The sequence below is a fragment of the Mirounga leonina genome, unplaced genomic scaffold, assembly GCF_011800145.1.
Source record: "Mirounga leonina isolate KUSES-001 unplaced genomic scaffold, KU_Mleo_1.0 Mir_167, whole genome shotgun sequence".
NCBI classification, from domain to species: Eukaryota; Metazoa; Chordata; class Mammalia; order Carnivora; family Phocidae; genus Mirounga; species Mirounga leonina.
The window spans coordinates 1,958,300-1,975,796 of NW_023270422.1; the positions used below are offsets into that span (position 1 = coordinate 1,958,300).

The window sequence follows — 17,497 nt, forward strand, 5'->3', positions numbered from 1 at the left end:
TGAAATAAGCCCTTTTTTACCGTGGACTTAACACTGAGTTGTCCAAAAGACAACATACTTATGCTTCTAAGAAGCTCTTTGGTTTGAATAGCTTTCTGAGGCACCACACTTAGACTTTTCTCAGTTCATAACAAATAATTCTATAATTTCTTTTTTTAATTTAAAAGCTTTATTAAGATTTAACTCACAGTCCATATAATTCACCCATTTAAAATGAACAATTTGATGGGTTTTAGTATATTCACAAAGTTGTGTAACCATCACCACAGTCAATTTTGAATATTTTCATCACCTCTCAAACAAATTACCCCCCCCCAGAATCATTAGCAATCACTGCCTATTTTCCCCAGATTCTCAGCCCTAGGTAACCACTAATCTACTTTCTGTCTCTATAGATTTGCCTACTCTGTCCATTTTATATAAATGAAGCCATACAACATGTGGTCTTTTATGACTGTATTCTTTCATTTACTATAATATTTGCAAGATCCATCCATATTGTAGCATGTATCAATATTTTATCCCTTTTTACAATGACTAATATTCCATTGTATGGCTATTCCTCGTTTTATTTATCCATTCATCATTTGGTGGACATTTGGGTTGTTGCCACTTTTTGGCTTCTATAAATAGGAAAGCTATGAACATTCATGTACAAGTTTTTGTGTGGACATAAGTCTTCATTTATCTTAGGTATATGCCTAAGAGTGGAATTGCTGGGTTATATAGTAACTCTATTTTCAGCCTTTTGAGGTACTGCCAGACTGTTTTCCAAGGCATTTTTGTACCATTTTACATTCCCAACAGCAATGTATGAGGGTACCAATTGCTCCACATCCTTGCCACTACTTGTTACTACCTCTTTTGGTTATAGCCATTCTGGAGGGGGTGTGAAGTGATACCTCAGGGTAGTTTTGTGCATTTCCCTGATGGCTAATGATATTGAGCATCTTTTCATACAACTTCATCTTCATAGCATTTTTCCTGACTGTGCCCTAGATTTAATCTTTGCCTGTAAACCATTTCCTGATTTCAGCATCATTTGCCATCTGGAGAGCCTGGGAATTTTCAGACGCAGCAATACCTCACTCCTTTTTGTTTAATGGTGAATTTCTCCCCTCTCCTATGTTCCTATGAGCAGCAAGAAGCCAGGAAGCACCTTCAACACTCTGTCGGGAAATTTCCTTAGCTAGATCACGCAGTTTATTAGGTACCTTTTCTGCTTTCCATGTTACTACAGGTGACTGTATTGCTAAACTTTCTGCCACTATGCAGCAAGGACTCCCATCTCTCCAATGTCCAACATTCTCCTCCATTTCCTTTAAGCTCTCATCCAAAGTATGCTTTTTAAAAAATATTTTTTTATTTAAGTAATCTCTACCCCCAACATGGGGCTCGAACTCACGACCCCAAGATCAAGAGTCACATGATCTTCTGACTCAGCCCCCCCAGGCACCTCATCATCTGAAGTATCCTTCAAGGCCATCAGACTTCTTCTAAATAGATCCTTCAAAGGCAATTATGCTTTCATTACCACTCTTCTCAAATTCCTTTTAGCTTCTGCTCTTTGCTGGTTCCAAAACTTCTCCCACAATCCAGTTTTTGAGGCCACAGCATCCTATTTCTAAATACTGGATTTAGTTATCTGCTTTAATTATATATACTACTTTTACCTGTACTTGTTATCTATTGCTGTACAACAAATTACCCCTGAATTGGTGACTTAAACAATAAACTTATATTCTTGTACCTCACGTCTGGCTATTCTTGGCTTGCTCTGGCTCGAGATCTTTTATAAGTTTGCAGTTAAAATGTCATGAGGGCTGGGAGGTCCACTTTCAAGATCAATCTTTCTGTGGGTGGCAAGTTGCTGCTGGCTGTAGGCAGGTGGCCCAAGTTTCCTCCCATGTGGAACTCTCCAGATTGCTCAAGTATACTTAAGATGTGGTGTTGGCTTCCCCAAGAGTCAGTGATCCAAGACAGCAAGGCTGAAGCTTCAATCAATGTCTTTCATGACCTAGCTTCATAATTCACACACCAGTATATCCACAATATTATTTGATTACTTGTTACACAAGTCATCCCTACTCAGTTTGGGAAGTATTACACAAAGATGTCACTACCAGGAGACGATATTTATAGTGGCCATTCTGGAAGCCAGCACCACAGCGGGGTTGTGCTGGTGCTGGCTGGGTACAGCTTGTGGCCAAAGCTGAACCTGGGATTCAAGTCAAGAAGGGTGAAATTGTTCGAGCACTGTGTCAAGGATGGACCAGACCCTCCTTGCCCTGCTCCTGAGGAGGGACCAACATCAGGATCACTGGGCCTGAGAGCAGGGCTGAGGATTTCCCTACCCCTGTCCCTCCTTGCGACCTCAGGTTAGGGGCAGCAGGGGCAGGAAGCCTGGTAAAACCCACCACCACTAGTATCCTTAGGGCATGAGGTGCATGAGCCTTTTCTGCAAAGATGGATATGGACCGGGACCCACCCGAATCCACCTGGAGACGTGGACGAACTGACAGAATCATTCCATGTTCCTCGGCACCATGTTCTGGACACCCCTGCAATTAGACACACGTGCTGCCCTCCAGCCTGACACTGGAACTACACTTCCCAGAAAGCTGTGCTACAAGCTCCTCTTTGTCGGTGGTCAGAGCATCTGGGAAATGGAGTCCGCTGTCTGCACAGCGCAAAGACTCCCGGGAGTTGTAGTTCGCGCTAGGTCCGCGCAGGCGCACCTTCCCACGGCTGTTTTTGAGCTGCTCTTTTGTGGCTGTCGCTGGGCTTTTTTGGGAGGGCGGTCAGCCCCAGGACCTGTCTTCGAAGGCCGGGCTCCGCGCCCTCTAGTTCACAGCAGCTGAGCCCGAAGCCGGCCTGAGTGTGTGGGGCCCGAGTGATGGGGTGTGGGGCGCTTGCTTAGCCTGCCTGACCCCGACCTTGAGGGGGGAGCGTAGGTGGCTCCGCGTGCGTGATTGTGCAGCCGGGACTGCGTGTGCGACCCCCCGGGGCTCCCCTGCAGGCTGTCGCTGAGCTCCAGGAGGCTGCAGAGCTGCCCACACCTCCGGGGAATGCTGCCGAGTGGCGGCGCCATGGAGACCCCTGCCTGGAAGCCCCAGGAGACAGGTACAGCGTCACTCTCTGTCTGTGGATTTGTATTGGAAGAGACTGAAGGTGAATTTTCCTGCTGTGAAATTCTATACGGAAAACCCAGAAATGAGAGCTGTGTGAACGTTGATGAATCTTACCTACCCAAAGTTAAGCAAAAGAGTAACACACAAGACGATTTCGTTTATACCAAGGTCAAACACTGGCAAAATAGAAACTTGTTTATGGGTGCAAGGTTGTGGTAAAACTGTAAAGTTAAGCAAGGAAGGTATTACTGTAAAAGCCAGAAGGGTGTTTAGCTGGGGAGTGTAGGGAGGTGAGGGAGAGAGATGATAAGAGAAATAGACAAGGCAGGGGCTGTTTCCGGGACACCATTAGTATTTATTTCATGACCTGTGTCAAGAATTCCATGGATGTTCTCTATACAACTGTCCGGTCCAGTGTAAGGTTCTTGCACGCACTGTATGTGTGTTTCACAATCAAAATCTTTTAAAGATAACCACACACCCATTAGGATGGCTATTATAAATCAAAAACAAAAACAAAAAACCCAAAAAATAACACGTTAGTGTGGATGGGGAGAAATTGGGACCTTTACACTGTTGGTGAGAATGTAAAATGGTGCAGCCACTGTGGAAAACAGTATGGAAGTTCTTTAACTTTTCTTTAAAAAATTAAAACTAGAACCACCATATAATCTCTGGGTATGTATCCGAAAGAATTGAAATCAGGATCTGAAAGAGATACTTGCACACCAGGTTTATAGCAGCACCAGTCACAATAGCAAGAGGTGGAAGCAACCTGTGCGTCCAGCCACAAATGAACGGCCAAACAAACCGGTATATCCATACAAGGCACGATGGTATTCAGCCTTAAAAAAGGAAGTTTTGACACATGGTACAACATGGATGAAGCTCCAAGACATTATGCTAACTGAAATAAGCCCCATCTCAACAAACAGTGTCTGATTCCACTCCTTAGGGTAGTCAAATTCATAGTGGAATGGTGGTTGTCAGGGGCCGGGGGAGGGTGTGCGGAAAGCTGTTGTTAAACGGGTGCAGAGTTTCAGTTTTGCGAGATGAAAAGTTCTGGAGATCGGTTGCACAACAATGTGAACATACTTAACACTACTGAATTGTACTTAGAAATGGTTAAAATGGTGAATTTTTCTGTTACGCGCATCTTTACCACGATTTTTAAAAACTTAAAAACATTAGTAAAATAATAATTAAGGTGTTAGTGCGAACAAAAGTTGAAAAGACCCTGGGAGTCCACAGAGCACTGGATCGCCTGGGCCTTTTCATGCCCTGATGGGTCTCCTTTCTTGAGTTGGGGTTCTGACAGGCTCCCCTGGTCCCGGAAGGGCATCTCTGAGAAGCCTGCTCCTAACACCCCTGCCTGGGGTTTCTCTTCCTTCTGCCTGGGGTGCTTGAGTCAGGAGCTCAGAGTCAGAAGTTCTTCCAGGTATTTGGAGCAATGATCCAAAACCTGGATAACAGGACACTGTCTAGCTATGCATCTGTCCCCTGAGTACTTGTGTGGGGCACTGTGTTGGGGGGCCTGCCCTCAGGGCCGTGGTCCTGAGTGACCAATGGGAGAAGCAGCTGTGGCTGGGCCTGGCATACCTAGGCCCACAGGCAGAGGGAATAGCCTGTGCATATCCAAAGACAGTGACAGTGTCTAGGCAACTACATAGGCCATGAGGAGGGTCTCATGAGTCATGCTGAGACTATCTCTGCTTTATTGTAAAGAATCATCCAGTACAAGTAATGCACACGTGCTGGGGAAGTGTTGGAAAATCCAAACAAGCACCATGAATATTAACCCCCCGAGTCCCAGACAGAACTCCTCTTACCTTTTTGCAAACATTCCTGTGGGCTTTCCCAGTCTGATTATGCTAATTATCTCGGTAATTACGTAATGTAATACTTTGAGATTGGTAAGTCCAGTGGCATATTCATTCATATAGGATCAATACTAAGCAAGGATCGAAAATGATCTCAGATGTAAGGTTGGTAGTTACCAATTTGAAAGTATGATCTCTCTCTGTTAATAAAACCCTCTTGTCCCACTTTCCAGCAACCACCCTGTTGCCCTTTTTTGCCTTTATACCAGAACTCCTCCAAAAAGTTGTTTCTGTCTGTTGTCCCTAACTGCTCTCCTCCAGGTCCGTCTTGAACCCACTCTAAGCAGGCTTACACCCCTACAGTGGTACCCCAACTCTGCGTGTCAAGTTCACCAGCGAATGCCATGTTGCTTCATCTGTAGCACTGTCTTCTCTTGGCGGTGGGACAGCGCCCCCACTGGCTTTCCTGCTGCTTCTCCAGGAACTCCTCAGTCTCCACTGCTGGGTCCTCATCTCCCCCTAGGTTGAGAGACCTCTCTCCCCAAGACTAGAGGGCCTCAGGGCTGGATCTTCAGAAGCCTCCCCTCTTCTCTAGCTGCCCTCGCTTTGGAGAAACGTCATCCAGCCTTGTGGCTTTCACTGCCACCCATGGGCTGCTGATGCTCACATTTGTATCTCCCGCTTAGATGTCTGTTCTGAGCTCCAGGCTCACTACCTGACTGCCCACTCGGCGTTTCCATTTGGATAGCTAATACCCTGGGACTTAACATGTCTAAAAGGACTCCTGCGCTGTGCACAGACCCCCTCCTCCCCCTGCACTCTTTCCCATCTTAGCAGATGATCATTCCTTTCTTCCAGTTGCTCAGTCCAAAAATCATGGAGTACTTCTTGATTGCCTTGTTTCTCACATCCCACATTTGATTCCTTCAGAAACCCTGTCAAACTCTTTTTTTTTTTTTTTGGTTGTCAAATGATCCTTTATTGAAACATTTTCCTTTGTAGTTAACTAGCTGGGCATTCCACCGCACCACTGTTGATGTCATCTATGATATCATGAGGGTGGTGGCCATCAACACTGCAGCCCACAGACTGGGCAGTCCCCGGGATTTCTTTAATGGTTCCAGAGAGTTCTCTGGCTAAAGATCGGTGTCACATCCGTCGGGCAATATTGACAATATCGTCAAAAGTGATATTTCCACTGTGCTTAATGTTTTTCTGCTTCTTTCTGTCTCTTGGTGGTTCCTTGAGGGCTTTGATAATCAGGGCAGGAGCAGAAGATACCACTTCAATCTGGGCCTGTCTGTTCTGAATGGTCGGTTTCACTGTAATCCTTAGACCCTTCCAATCACCGGTTGCCTTGGCGATGTCATCACCAACCTTTTTTGGAGACAGACCCAGCGGGCCGATCTTCAGGGCCAGGGCAGACGTGGCACCGACTTCGCCACCGGTGCACCTCAGGTACACGACTTTGATCTTGTTGGGGTCGAACTTAGGCGGCACAGCGGAGGTGGCTGGTGTCGGATGAACCCGGATTCGGGACGACCGAAGAAAGTTCCACCTTTGCCTCCCCGAGCCGAAAGCCAAAAGCAAACTCTTTCTTCACAAGGTATCCAGACTCTGTCCCTTCTCAGCTTCTCCCCTGCCCAATGCCATCTCTCCCTGGATTGTTGGAATAGCCCCTCCCTGGTCTCCCTGCTTCTACTGGTTCTGCTCTAGCAGCCGGATGATCCTGTTCCAGAATGAGCCTCACCATGGCCTGTGAGGTCCTGTGCCATCTGGTCTCTGGTTCTGAGTTCCAACCTCATCTGCGGTCGCTCCCTCCCTCCCTCTGCTCCGGCCACACCCGCCTCTCTGCTGTATCTGGAACTCACTAGGCATGCTTCCACATGATAGTCCCTCTGCCAGGAACACTTTTCTCCCAGATACCCATGTACCCAAGTGGTTTGTCTCATCACTTTTTTTTTTTTAAGATTTATTTATTTGAGAAAGAAAGCATGAATGGGGGGAGAGGGAAAGGGAGAATCTCAAGCAGACTCTAGAGCCCGTGACCCTGAGATCATGACCTGAGCCGAAACCAAGAGTCGGATGCTTAACTGACTGAGCCACCCAGGTGCCCCATGGAGCTAGTTTCTTTTTAATCAACTTAATGCCATATAACTTAGATACAATAAAATGGGATGTGATGGAATGTGGCATATAAATCTGTGTACCTACCACCCCAATTAAGACAGGGAACATTTTTAACATCCTAAGAAGTTCCTTTATGCCTCTCTCTAGTCAATTTCTAGTTTTTCTCACTTCGAGCAACCACTGGGCTGATTTCTGTCATCATAGAACTTGCTTTAGAACTTCACAGATTGGGGCGCCTGGGTGGCTCAGTTGTTAAGCGTCTGCCTTCAGCTCAGGTCATGATCCCGGGGTCCTGGGATCTAGCCCCGCATCGGGCTCTCTGCTCTGCGGGGAAGCCAGCTTCTCCCTCTCCCACTCCCCCTGCTTGTGTTCCCTCTCTCGCTATGTCTCTCTCTGTCAAATAAATAAAAGCTTTAAAAAAAAAAAAAAAAAACTTCACAGATTGTGTGTCAACTATACTTCAATTAAAAAGAAAAAAATAAAAAAAGAGGGGCGCCTGGGTGGTTCAGTCGGTTAAGCAGCTGCCTTTGGCTCAGGTCATGACCCCAGGGTCCTGGGATCGAGCCCCGCATCGGGCTCCCTGCTCAGCAGGAAGCCTGCTTCTCCCTCTCCCTCTGCCTGCCACTCCCCCTGCTTGTGCTCGCTCGCTGTCTGTCAAATAAATAATAAAATCTTAAAAAAAAAGAAAGAAAACAAAATTCATGAAATTCAACCATATTATATGTACCATTTTTCATCTGGCTTTTTAAAAATTTTCATTGAACTAAATGTCTCCGAGATTCTTCCATATCACATGTGTATTAGCAGTTTATTCATTTTTATTGCTCTGTGTTACTCCTTGTATGAACATACCACTGTTTGTATATTCGTCTACCTGTCATTGGGCATTTGAGTAGCTTCTAGTTTTTAGCTTTTATGAGTAAAGCTGCTGTGGTCATTTGTGTACAAGCCTTTCTGTGGACATATATTTTATTTCTCTTGGGCAAACAGCTAGTAGTGGAACGGCTGGTGGCTCATATGACAGGTATATTTAACTTTGTAAAAAAACTCTGAAACTTCTAAAGTGGCTGATCCATTTTACATTCCCACTAACAATGTGCAAGAGTTGTGTTTGCTCCAGATCTTTGCCAACACTTGGTATTGTCAGTCTTTTTAATCTTAGCCCTTCTAATGGTATGGTGCTGACTCACGATGTCTTTCATTTGGATTTTCCCAATGGCTATGATGGTGAGCATATTTTCATATGCTTTTCGTCATTTTTATATCTCATTTTATGAAAGACTAAGTCCCTTGCCCATTTTTTACTGGGTTGGTTGATCTCTTGTTTTTGAGCTATAAGAATTCTTTCTATATTCTAGATATAAGACCTTATCATGTATGTGTTATATGTGTATATGCTTATGTTACCATGTATGTGTTGTGTATTGCTATATTTGTATGTCTATATGTATTATGTCTGCATTACCATATATATAGGGCTTGCTGTCTGTGGCTTGCTGTCTCAAGGATCCCCAGGGCCACCGTCAGGCTTGATGTTCCACTAGAAGGGCTCTCACAGGACTCAGAAGTTACTGTCTCATGGTTAGTGCCTATTACACCAAAAGAATGCACAGTAAAATCAGCACAAGGAAAGGTGCATGGGGCAAAGTCTAGAAGAAACCATGCACAACCTTCCACGTGTCCCCTCCCAGTGGAGTGGCAAGGCATGTACCTAATTTCCCGGGCAGTAATGTGTAACATGTGCAAAGTGTCACCAACCATGGAAACTTACCCAAGTCTAGGTGTCCAGTGTTTTTTTTACCAGAGGTCAGCCATGTAGGCATATGGTGCTGCATGGCTGACCAGTTACTAAAGCTCCAGACCCCCAGATGGGAAGTAAGTGTTCACCATGAATCACACTGTTAGTGTAAGCTATCTGGACAATCTGGCACAGGGTGGCTCAAGGCCTCAGGCTTGCAAAAACACTCTTCTCATCCAACAGAACATTCTAGGAACTCAGTGCCCAGGAGCTATCCAGGGGCCAGTTCTGAAAATATGCCTTTCTTGGGAATGTGCAGGGCATGAGCAAACCAGGCATGTAGAGTTAACCCTTTCCTACATGCTTGCCTTTTTATTTTCTTAATGATGTCTTTTACAGAGCAGACATTTTTTAATTTTGGTGAAGTCTAATTTACCAACTTTTAGTTAGTGATTTTTGTGTCCTAGTTAAGAATTCTTTGCCCACCACAAGGTCACAGGGATTTCCTCCAATAATTTCTTCTGAAGACTTTATATTTTTAGCTTTTGTCTTTACATCTACAATATAATTCAAATTAATTTCTTGTATATAGTGAAGTAGAGGGCAAGAGTAGTTTTTTCCCCTGACAGTTGTATCAGTAAGTATCCAACCAGGAGACAGAAACTGCACAGTGAGATGAACAGGGAAAATGTAGTATGAAGAATTTTAACTATGGCATGGGATTGGAGTATTAAGTTTAGTAAGAAATCAGGAGACTCTCACATCCTATGACCTTGCTTAGTTTATTTATTTTTAAAGGCGTGTTATGGCTTCCTTAGGTTTTTCTATGGAGAAAATCATGTTGACTGCAAATACAGTTTTACTTCTTCCTTTTTACTATTTATGCTTTTTATTTAGTTTTTCATGTTTTATTTCACTGACTAGGACCTCAAGTACAATGTAAAATAGAAATGGTGAGAACAGACATCCTTGCCTAGTTCCCAATATCAGGGTTAAAACATTGACTGTGTCATTATTTATTATGTTGTGAGTTGTAGGTACTTTTTGTGGATGCCATTTATCAACTGAATAAGTTCATTACTGGTATGCTGAGCATTTTAATCATGAAGTAGTGTAGAATTTTATCTAATGATTTTCTGCATCTATTAGGATATGATTTTCCCCTTCATTCTCTTAATACGATCTTAATGTGATTAGTTACATAAAATTCCTAATCTTAAACCAGCATTTTTTTTTTTCTGGGATAAACTCCACTGGAAGATATACACACACCTGCATACTTATATATACATATACTTTTGATTTGCTGATATGTGGTGAGGATTTTTGTATCTATGTTCCTGGTGTTGGTCTTTAATTGTCTTGTAATGATTTGTCAAGTTTGAATAGCAAGGTTGTGTTGGCCTCATGAAATGAGTTAGGAAGTATTCCCTTCTTTTCGATTTTCTGATGGAGTTTGTGTATTTTGCCTTTAAGTGTTCGATAGCATTCATTCATCATTGAAAACCATCGGGGCCTGGAATTTTCTTTATGGGAGGAGCTGGTCCTGAGAGAGAAGGGATCTATGCTGTCAGTGCGTCAGATGTCAGAAAAGACAAGAAAGCCAAGGAAAAAGCCCCACTCTTTCTTCATGGTATGGAGCCCCAGGGGCACAAGTGATCGTGTCCTTTGTGCCCCTGTTGGGGTGCCAGGGGAGAGGTGAGCGGTCCTCTCCTGGACAGTTCTGAGCCCACAGGAGCAGGCACTCACGTGTCCTCTCTCTCTCTCTCTCTGCAGCTTTTCCTGGAAAAGAGGACATGGCCAAGGCACAGGTGACACTGAGGACTTTGCTTTCTGTGCAGGTGGGAGTCAGGGAGGGTGTGTTTATTCTTTCTGACCTTTGCATGTTTATTTATTAGGGTCATAATGTTTATTTAAAGCCCACTTCGGGGCACCTGGGTGGCTCAGTTGGTTAAGTGACTGCCTTCCGCTCAGGTCATGATCCTGGAGTCCCGGGATCGAGTTCCGCATTGGGCTCCCTGCTCGGCGGGGAGTCTGCTTCTCCCTCTGACCCTCCCCCTCTCATGCTCTCTGTCTCCCATTCTCTCTCTCAGATAAATAAATAAAACCTTTAAAAAAAAATAAAGCCCACTTCTGTGAATTTTTTAAGTGATTAAATTTTTAAATAAGTAATACATGCACATAATTGAGAATTCAAACATACAAAAGGGTGAACAGAGAAATGCAAGTCTTCTACTTCTGCCCCCAGCCCCTCAGTTGTCCTCTGCATACAACCTCCTGTGTATTCTTTTAGGGATAATTTATACATATGCAGCTGTCTGAATTTGTATCCTTCACCCATTTCTTTTTCACCCAAGTGGTAGAATGCTACACACACAGGTTATCACTTTGCTTTTTTCTATTGTGGCAAGATATGTATAACATAAAATTTGCCATTTTAACCATTTTTTAACATACACTCCATTGTGAATTACATTCACAGTATTGTACACTTGTCACCAATTATCACCACCCAGTTACCATCAAGCCAAACAGAAACTATATAAACTAAGAAATAGGGGCGCCTGGGTGGCTCAGTCTGTTAAGTGTCCAACTCTTGGTTTTGGCTCAGGTCATGATCTCAGGGTCATGGGATCGAGCCCTGCATTGGGCTCTGCGTTTAGCATGGAGTCTGCTTGAGATTCTTTCGCTCTCCCTCTCCCTCTGCCCCTCCCCCTGCTCCTCTATATAAATAAATAAATAAATAAACAAACAAACAAATAAATAAATAAATAAAATCTTTTAAAAAATAAATAAACTAAGAGATAATTCCTCACTCTTAACATATATGTTGTAGCATGTATCAGACTTTAACTCCTTTTTATGGTGGGATAATATTTCATTGTATGCATATCCCCCATTTGTTTATCCAGTCATCTGTTAATGGACACTTGGAGTGTTTCCACTTGTTAGCTCTTGTGAATAATGGTGTTGTGAACATTGGTGTACAGGTATCTATCAGAGTCCCTGTTTTTCATTCTTTGAGGCATATACCTAAGAGTGGAATTGTTGGGGTATATGGTAGTGCCGTGTTTAACTTTTTGAGGAAATCACCAAACTGTTTTCTACAGCAACTGTACCATTATACATTCCCACCAGCTGTGCATAAATGTGTCAGTTTCTCCATGTCTCACCAACACTTGGCATTTTCCATTGCTTTTATTACAACCATCCTGGTAGATGTGAAGTAAAATTTCATTATGGTTTTGATGTGTATTTCCCTAATAACAAATGATGTTGAGCATCTTTTCATGTATTTATTGGCTGTATGTATACATGTACATATACATATATATATTCTTTGGAGAAATGTCTATTTAAGTCTTTTGTCCATTTCTATTTTTATTTAAAGATTTTATTTATTTGAGAGAGAGGGAGCATGAACAGGGGGAGGGGCAGAGGGAGAGATAGAATCCCAAGTAGACTCCACGCTGAGGACCCTGAGATCATGACCTGAGTCAAAATCAAGAGTCAGATGCTTAACCAACTGAGCCACACAGGTGCTCCTGTCCATTTTTATGTTGTATTTTTGTTTTTTGTTTTTTTTGGTGGTTGTTAATTTGTATGTGTTCTTTATTTATTGTGGATATTAAGCACTTACTAGATATATGATTTGCAAATATTTTCTCCCATTCTGTGGATTGCCATTTTGCTCTCCTGATAGTATGCTTTGATGAACAAAACTTTTAAGTTTTGGTGAAGTCCAATTTATTTATTTTTTTAAATTTTATTTCCTGTGCTTCTGATGTTATATTTAAGGAACCATTTGTCAGATCCACAGTCATGAAGATTTGCCTCTATGTTTTTTCTGAATTTTATCATTTTCACTCTTAAATTTATGTCTTTCATTTGCTTTATGTTAATATTTGTGTATGGTGTAAGGTAAGGGTCTATATTCATTCTTTTGCACATGGATATCCAGTTTATCCTGCACTGCCTATTGCTCCATTGAATAGTCTTGGCACCTTTCTCAAAAATCAATTGGCCAGAAAGGTGAGAGTTTATTTCTGGGCTCTCAGTGCCATTCTATTGGTCTAAATGTCTGTCCTTATGCCAGTACCACACTGTTTTGATCCCTATAGTTGTGCAGTACTTTTCTAATTCAGGAAGTGTGAGTCCTCCAACTTTGTTTTTCTTTTTCAAGGTTGTTTTAGCTATTCTGGTTTCTTTGAAATTCTGTATGAATTTTAGGATAGGTTTTTCCATTTTTGCAAAAACACCATGGGGATTTTGATAGGGATTGCATTGAATCTTATATTGCTTTGGGTAATATAGACATCTTAGTGATATTAAATCTTCCAGTCCATGAGAACAGGATGTCTTTCCATTTCTTTTGGTCTTCTTTAATTTCTTTCAACAGTGCTTTGTAGTTTTCAGTGTACAAGTCTTACACCTCCTTGGTTAAATTTATTCCTAAGTATTTTATTCCTTGATGCTATTGTAAATGGAATCATGTTCTTAATTTCTTTTTGGTATTTTTCATTAGTGGTATGTTGAAATACAACCAATTTTTCTTTTTTAGAAAGTTAACTTATTTAGGGGCAGGCACCTAGATAGCTCAGTCGGTTAAGCAGCCAACTCTTGATTTCGGCTCAGGTCATGATCTCAGGGTCTTGGGATTGAGCCCAGCACCAGGCTCCAGGCTCAGCCAGGAGTCTGCTTGAAGATTCTCTCCCTCTCTCTCTGTCCCTCCCCACCCCCACCCACACTCGCATGCATGTATGTGTGCTCTCTCTCTCTCTCAAATGAATTTTAAAAATTAAAAAAAAGAAAGCTAATTTAGTTAAACTAAAACAAAACAAACAAACAAAAAATAGTTCACCCATTTCTCCCACTCCTCACTCCCCCACCTCTGGCAACCACTGACCTATTCTCTGTATCTCTGAGCTTGGTGCTGTTTGTTTATTTATTTATTTATTTATTTTCCACATATGAGACAGATATTTGGTATTTGTCTCTGCCAGACTTATTTCACCTACTGTAATTCCCTCAAGGTCCATCCATTTTGTCACAAATGGCATTGTGTGGGGATGGCTGAGTAATACTCCGTTGTATGTATACACCACACCTTTATTCATTCACCTATTAATGGACACTTGTATTTCTTACATATCTTGGCTACTGTAAATAATGCTGCAGTGGACACAGGGGTATGGATATCTTTTTGAGCTAGTGTTTTTGTTTTCTTTGTATAACTACCCAGAAGTGGGATCGCTGGATCCTATGGTAGTTCTCCTTTTAAGTTTCTGAGGACCCTCCATACTGTTTTCCACAGAGGCTGCACCAATTTACATTCCCACCAACAGTGTGTGAGGGTTTCCCTTTTTACTACATCCTCGCCCACACTCGTTATTTCTAATCTTTCTGATAATAGCCATTCTAACAGGTGTGAGGTGATATCTCCTTGTGGTTTTGATTTGCATTTCCCTGGTGATTAATGATGTAGAGCATCTTTTCATGTGTCTGTTGGCCATCTGTATGTTTTTGGAAAAATGTCTACTTAGATCATCTACCCATGTTTTAATCTGATTATTTGTTTGTTTGTTTTTTTTTACTATTGAATTGTAGGAGTTCTTTATATATTTTGGATTAATGCCCCTTATCAAATATATATTTGCAAATATTTTCTCCCATTCAGTAGGTTGCCTTTTTATTTTGTTGATGGTTTCCTTTGCTATACAGAAGCTCTTTACTTTGATGTAGTCCCACCTGTTTATTTTTGCTTTTGTAGTTTTTGCTTTTGGTGTCAGATTCAAATGTTTTCTTGTAGGAGTTTTAGGGTTTCAGGTGTTAATTCAAGTCTTTAATCCATTTTAAGTTAACTTTTGTGTATGATGTAAGATAGTGGTCCTATTTCATTCTTTTTGTGTGGCTGTCCAATTTTCCCAGCACCGTTTATTAAAGACTGTCCTTTCCCCCATTGTATTTTCTTGGTTACTCTGTCATAAATTAATTGACCACATATGCATGGGCTTATTTCTGTGCTCTCTAGTCTGTTCCACTGATCTTTGTGTCTGTTTTTATGCCGATACCATACTGTTTTAATTACTGTAGCTTTGTAATATAGTTTGAAATCAAGGAATACGATGCCTCCAGCCTTGTTCTTTCTCAGTATTGCTTTGGCTATTTGGGGTCTTTTATGGTGTCATAGAAATTTTAGGATTGGTCTATTTCTGTGAAAACAGAATTGTCACATTGTAATTTTGGTAGGGATTGCATTGAATCTGTATATTGCTTTGGGTAATATGGACATTTTAACAATATTAATTCTTCCAGTCTATGAGCACAAAATATCTTTCCTTTTATTTGTGTCTTCTTTAATTTCTTTCCTTAATGTCTTGTAGTTTTCAATACACACATCTTTCACCTTGTTGGTTAAATGGATTCCTAGATGTTTTATTCTTTTTGATGTAATTGTACATGGGCTTGTTTTCTTAATTTCTCTTTCTGATAGTACATTATTAGTGTATAGAAACACAAGAGATTTTTTTGTGTTGATCATGCATCTTTACGGAATTTGTTTATTAATTCTAACAGTTTTTTTGATGGCATCCTCAGGGTTTTCTATATATAATATCATGTCATTTACAAATAGCAACAGTTTTATTCCTTCTATTCCAGTTTGGATGCCTTTTATTTCTTTTTCTTGCCCAGTTTTTCTGGCTAGGACTTCCAGGACTGTGTTGAATAAAGTGGCAAGAATGGGCATCCTTCTCTTGTTCCTGATCTTAGAGGAAAGGCTCTCAGCTTTTCACCATTAAGTATGATGTTCCCTCTATACCAATTTGTTGAGAATTTGTATCATGAACAGATGTTGAATTTTGTCACATGCTTTTTCTGCACCTGAAATATAACCAGTTTTTCGGTGTTAATTTTATATCCTAAAACTTTGGTGAGTTTTTTTTTTTATGGAATCATTAGGGGTTTCTACATATCAGATCATGTCACCTACAAATGGTTTACTTCTTCCTTTCCAATTTGGATACATTTTATTTCTTTTTCTTGCCTAATTGCTTTCTCTAGAACTTGTAGTAGTATGTTGAATAGAAATGGCAAGAGTGGCATTCTTGTCTTATTCCTCATCTTGGAGGATAAAGCTTTCAGACTTTTACCATTAAGTGTGATGTTAACTGTTGGTTTTTTTACATATGGCCTTTACCATGTTGAGGAAGTTCCCTTCTATTCCTAGTTGTGTTTTCATCATGAAAGGGTGATAGATTTTGTCACATCCTTTCTCTGAATCAATTAAGATTTCATGTAATTTTCTTCCTTCATTCCATTAATGTGGTGTGTTATGTGGATTGGATTTTTTGTATGTTGAGCCACCCTTACATTCCTGGGATTAATCCCACTTAGTCATGTTGTATAGCCCTTGTAACATGCTGCTGAATTTGATTTTCTAGCACTTTATTGAGGGTTTTTGTATATTTATTCATAAGGGATGTTGATCTGTACCTTTCTTATAGTTTCTTTGTCTGGTTCAGTATCAGAGTAAATCTAGCCTCAAAGATTGAGTTAGGAAGTGTTGCCTTCTATTCAATTTTTGGAAAAACTTGTGTTAATTCTTCTTCAAGTGTTCAGTAGAATTCACCAGTGAGGCCATCTGATCCTGGGCTTTTCTTTGTTGGGAGATTTTTGATTACTGATTCAATTTCCTTACCTGTTATTCAGATTTTTAAATTTTTTCTTGAATGAGTTTTAGTAGTTTGGGTGTTTCTAGAAATTTGTTCGTTCATCTGGGCTATCCAATTTGTTGCATACAAGTGACTTCAGCACTATCTATTGAATAATTTGCCCTCCAGATATTTGTAATATCACCTTTATGATATTAAATTAGTAAATATACAAGAACCAGGTTTGGAGGTTATCTGTTCAGCCAGTCATTTATTTTTAAATGAAAGCAGTTTTTGAACTGAAGCAAAGGTAATTTAATAATTTTAGCTTTGTAAAATTCTTTTGGCTTGATTTTCCTCCCAGATGAATTTTTGTGTCTTTTTTAGCAAGGTAAAAAATTTCATTTTGCATTTTAGTTAATTTTATCATAAATTTGCAAAGAATGTATGCCATTTTAGTAATCAGTCTTCTTATGTCTCAGTAAAGTTTTATAGTTTTTTCCTGAAAGATATTTTATCCAGGATTTTTATTTGTTCTCAGCTGGAAGATCACTTTTGGATACTCAGTCAGTCAATTACTGGAAACTAAAGTCTAGCAAAGTTTTTAATCTTTGCCAATTTAACAGTAAAGGAAAAAAAAGTTACTCCTTTAATTTCCATTTCAAATTTTCATTAGTGTGCTTGAACATCCTTTCATATATTTTTTTTTCTTTTTTTAAAGATTATTTATTTTAGGGATGCCTGGGTGGCTCAGTCGGTTAAGCATCTGCCTTCGGCTCAGGTCATGATCCCAGGTCCTGGGATCGAGTCCCGCATCGGGCTCCTTGCACAGCGGGGAGCCTGCTTCTCCCTCTGCTTGCTGCTCCCCCTGCTTGTTCTCTCTCTATCTCTGACAAAAAAAATAAGGGAAATCTTTAAGAGAAAGAAAAAGAAAGAAAGAAAGGAAGGAAGGAAGGAAGGAAGGAAGGAAGGAAGGAAGGAAAGAAAGAAAGAAAGAAAGAAAGAAAGAAAGAAAGAAAGAAAGAA

The 17,497-nt window shown here is 41.0% G+C and overlaps 1 protein-coding gene across 1 annotated transcript in view; it reads left to right on the plus strand.

Moving 5' to 3' along the window:
• Positions 1 to 4,918: 4,918 nt before the first annotated feature.
• LOC118016423 (zinc finger protein 2 homolog) overlaps positions 4,919 to 17,497 on the plus strand; it is a 26,302-nt gene continuing 13,723 nt past the window's right edge. Inside the window, exons 1-3 of the mRNA XM_035013789.1 lie at positions 4,919 to 5,014; positions 6,287 to 6,557; positions 10,596 to 10,660. Coding sequence (XP_034869680.1) covers positions 4,919 to 5,014; positions 6,287 to 6,557; positions 10,596 to 10,660 — 432 coding nt within the window. The remainder of the gene's footprint in view (positions 5,015 to 6,286; positions 6,558 to 10,595; positions 10,661 to 17,497) is intronic.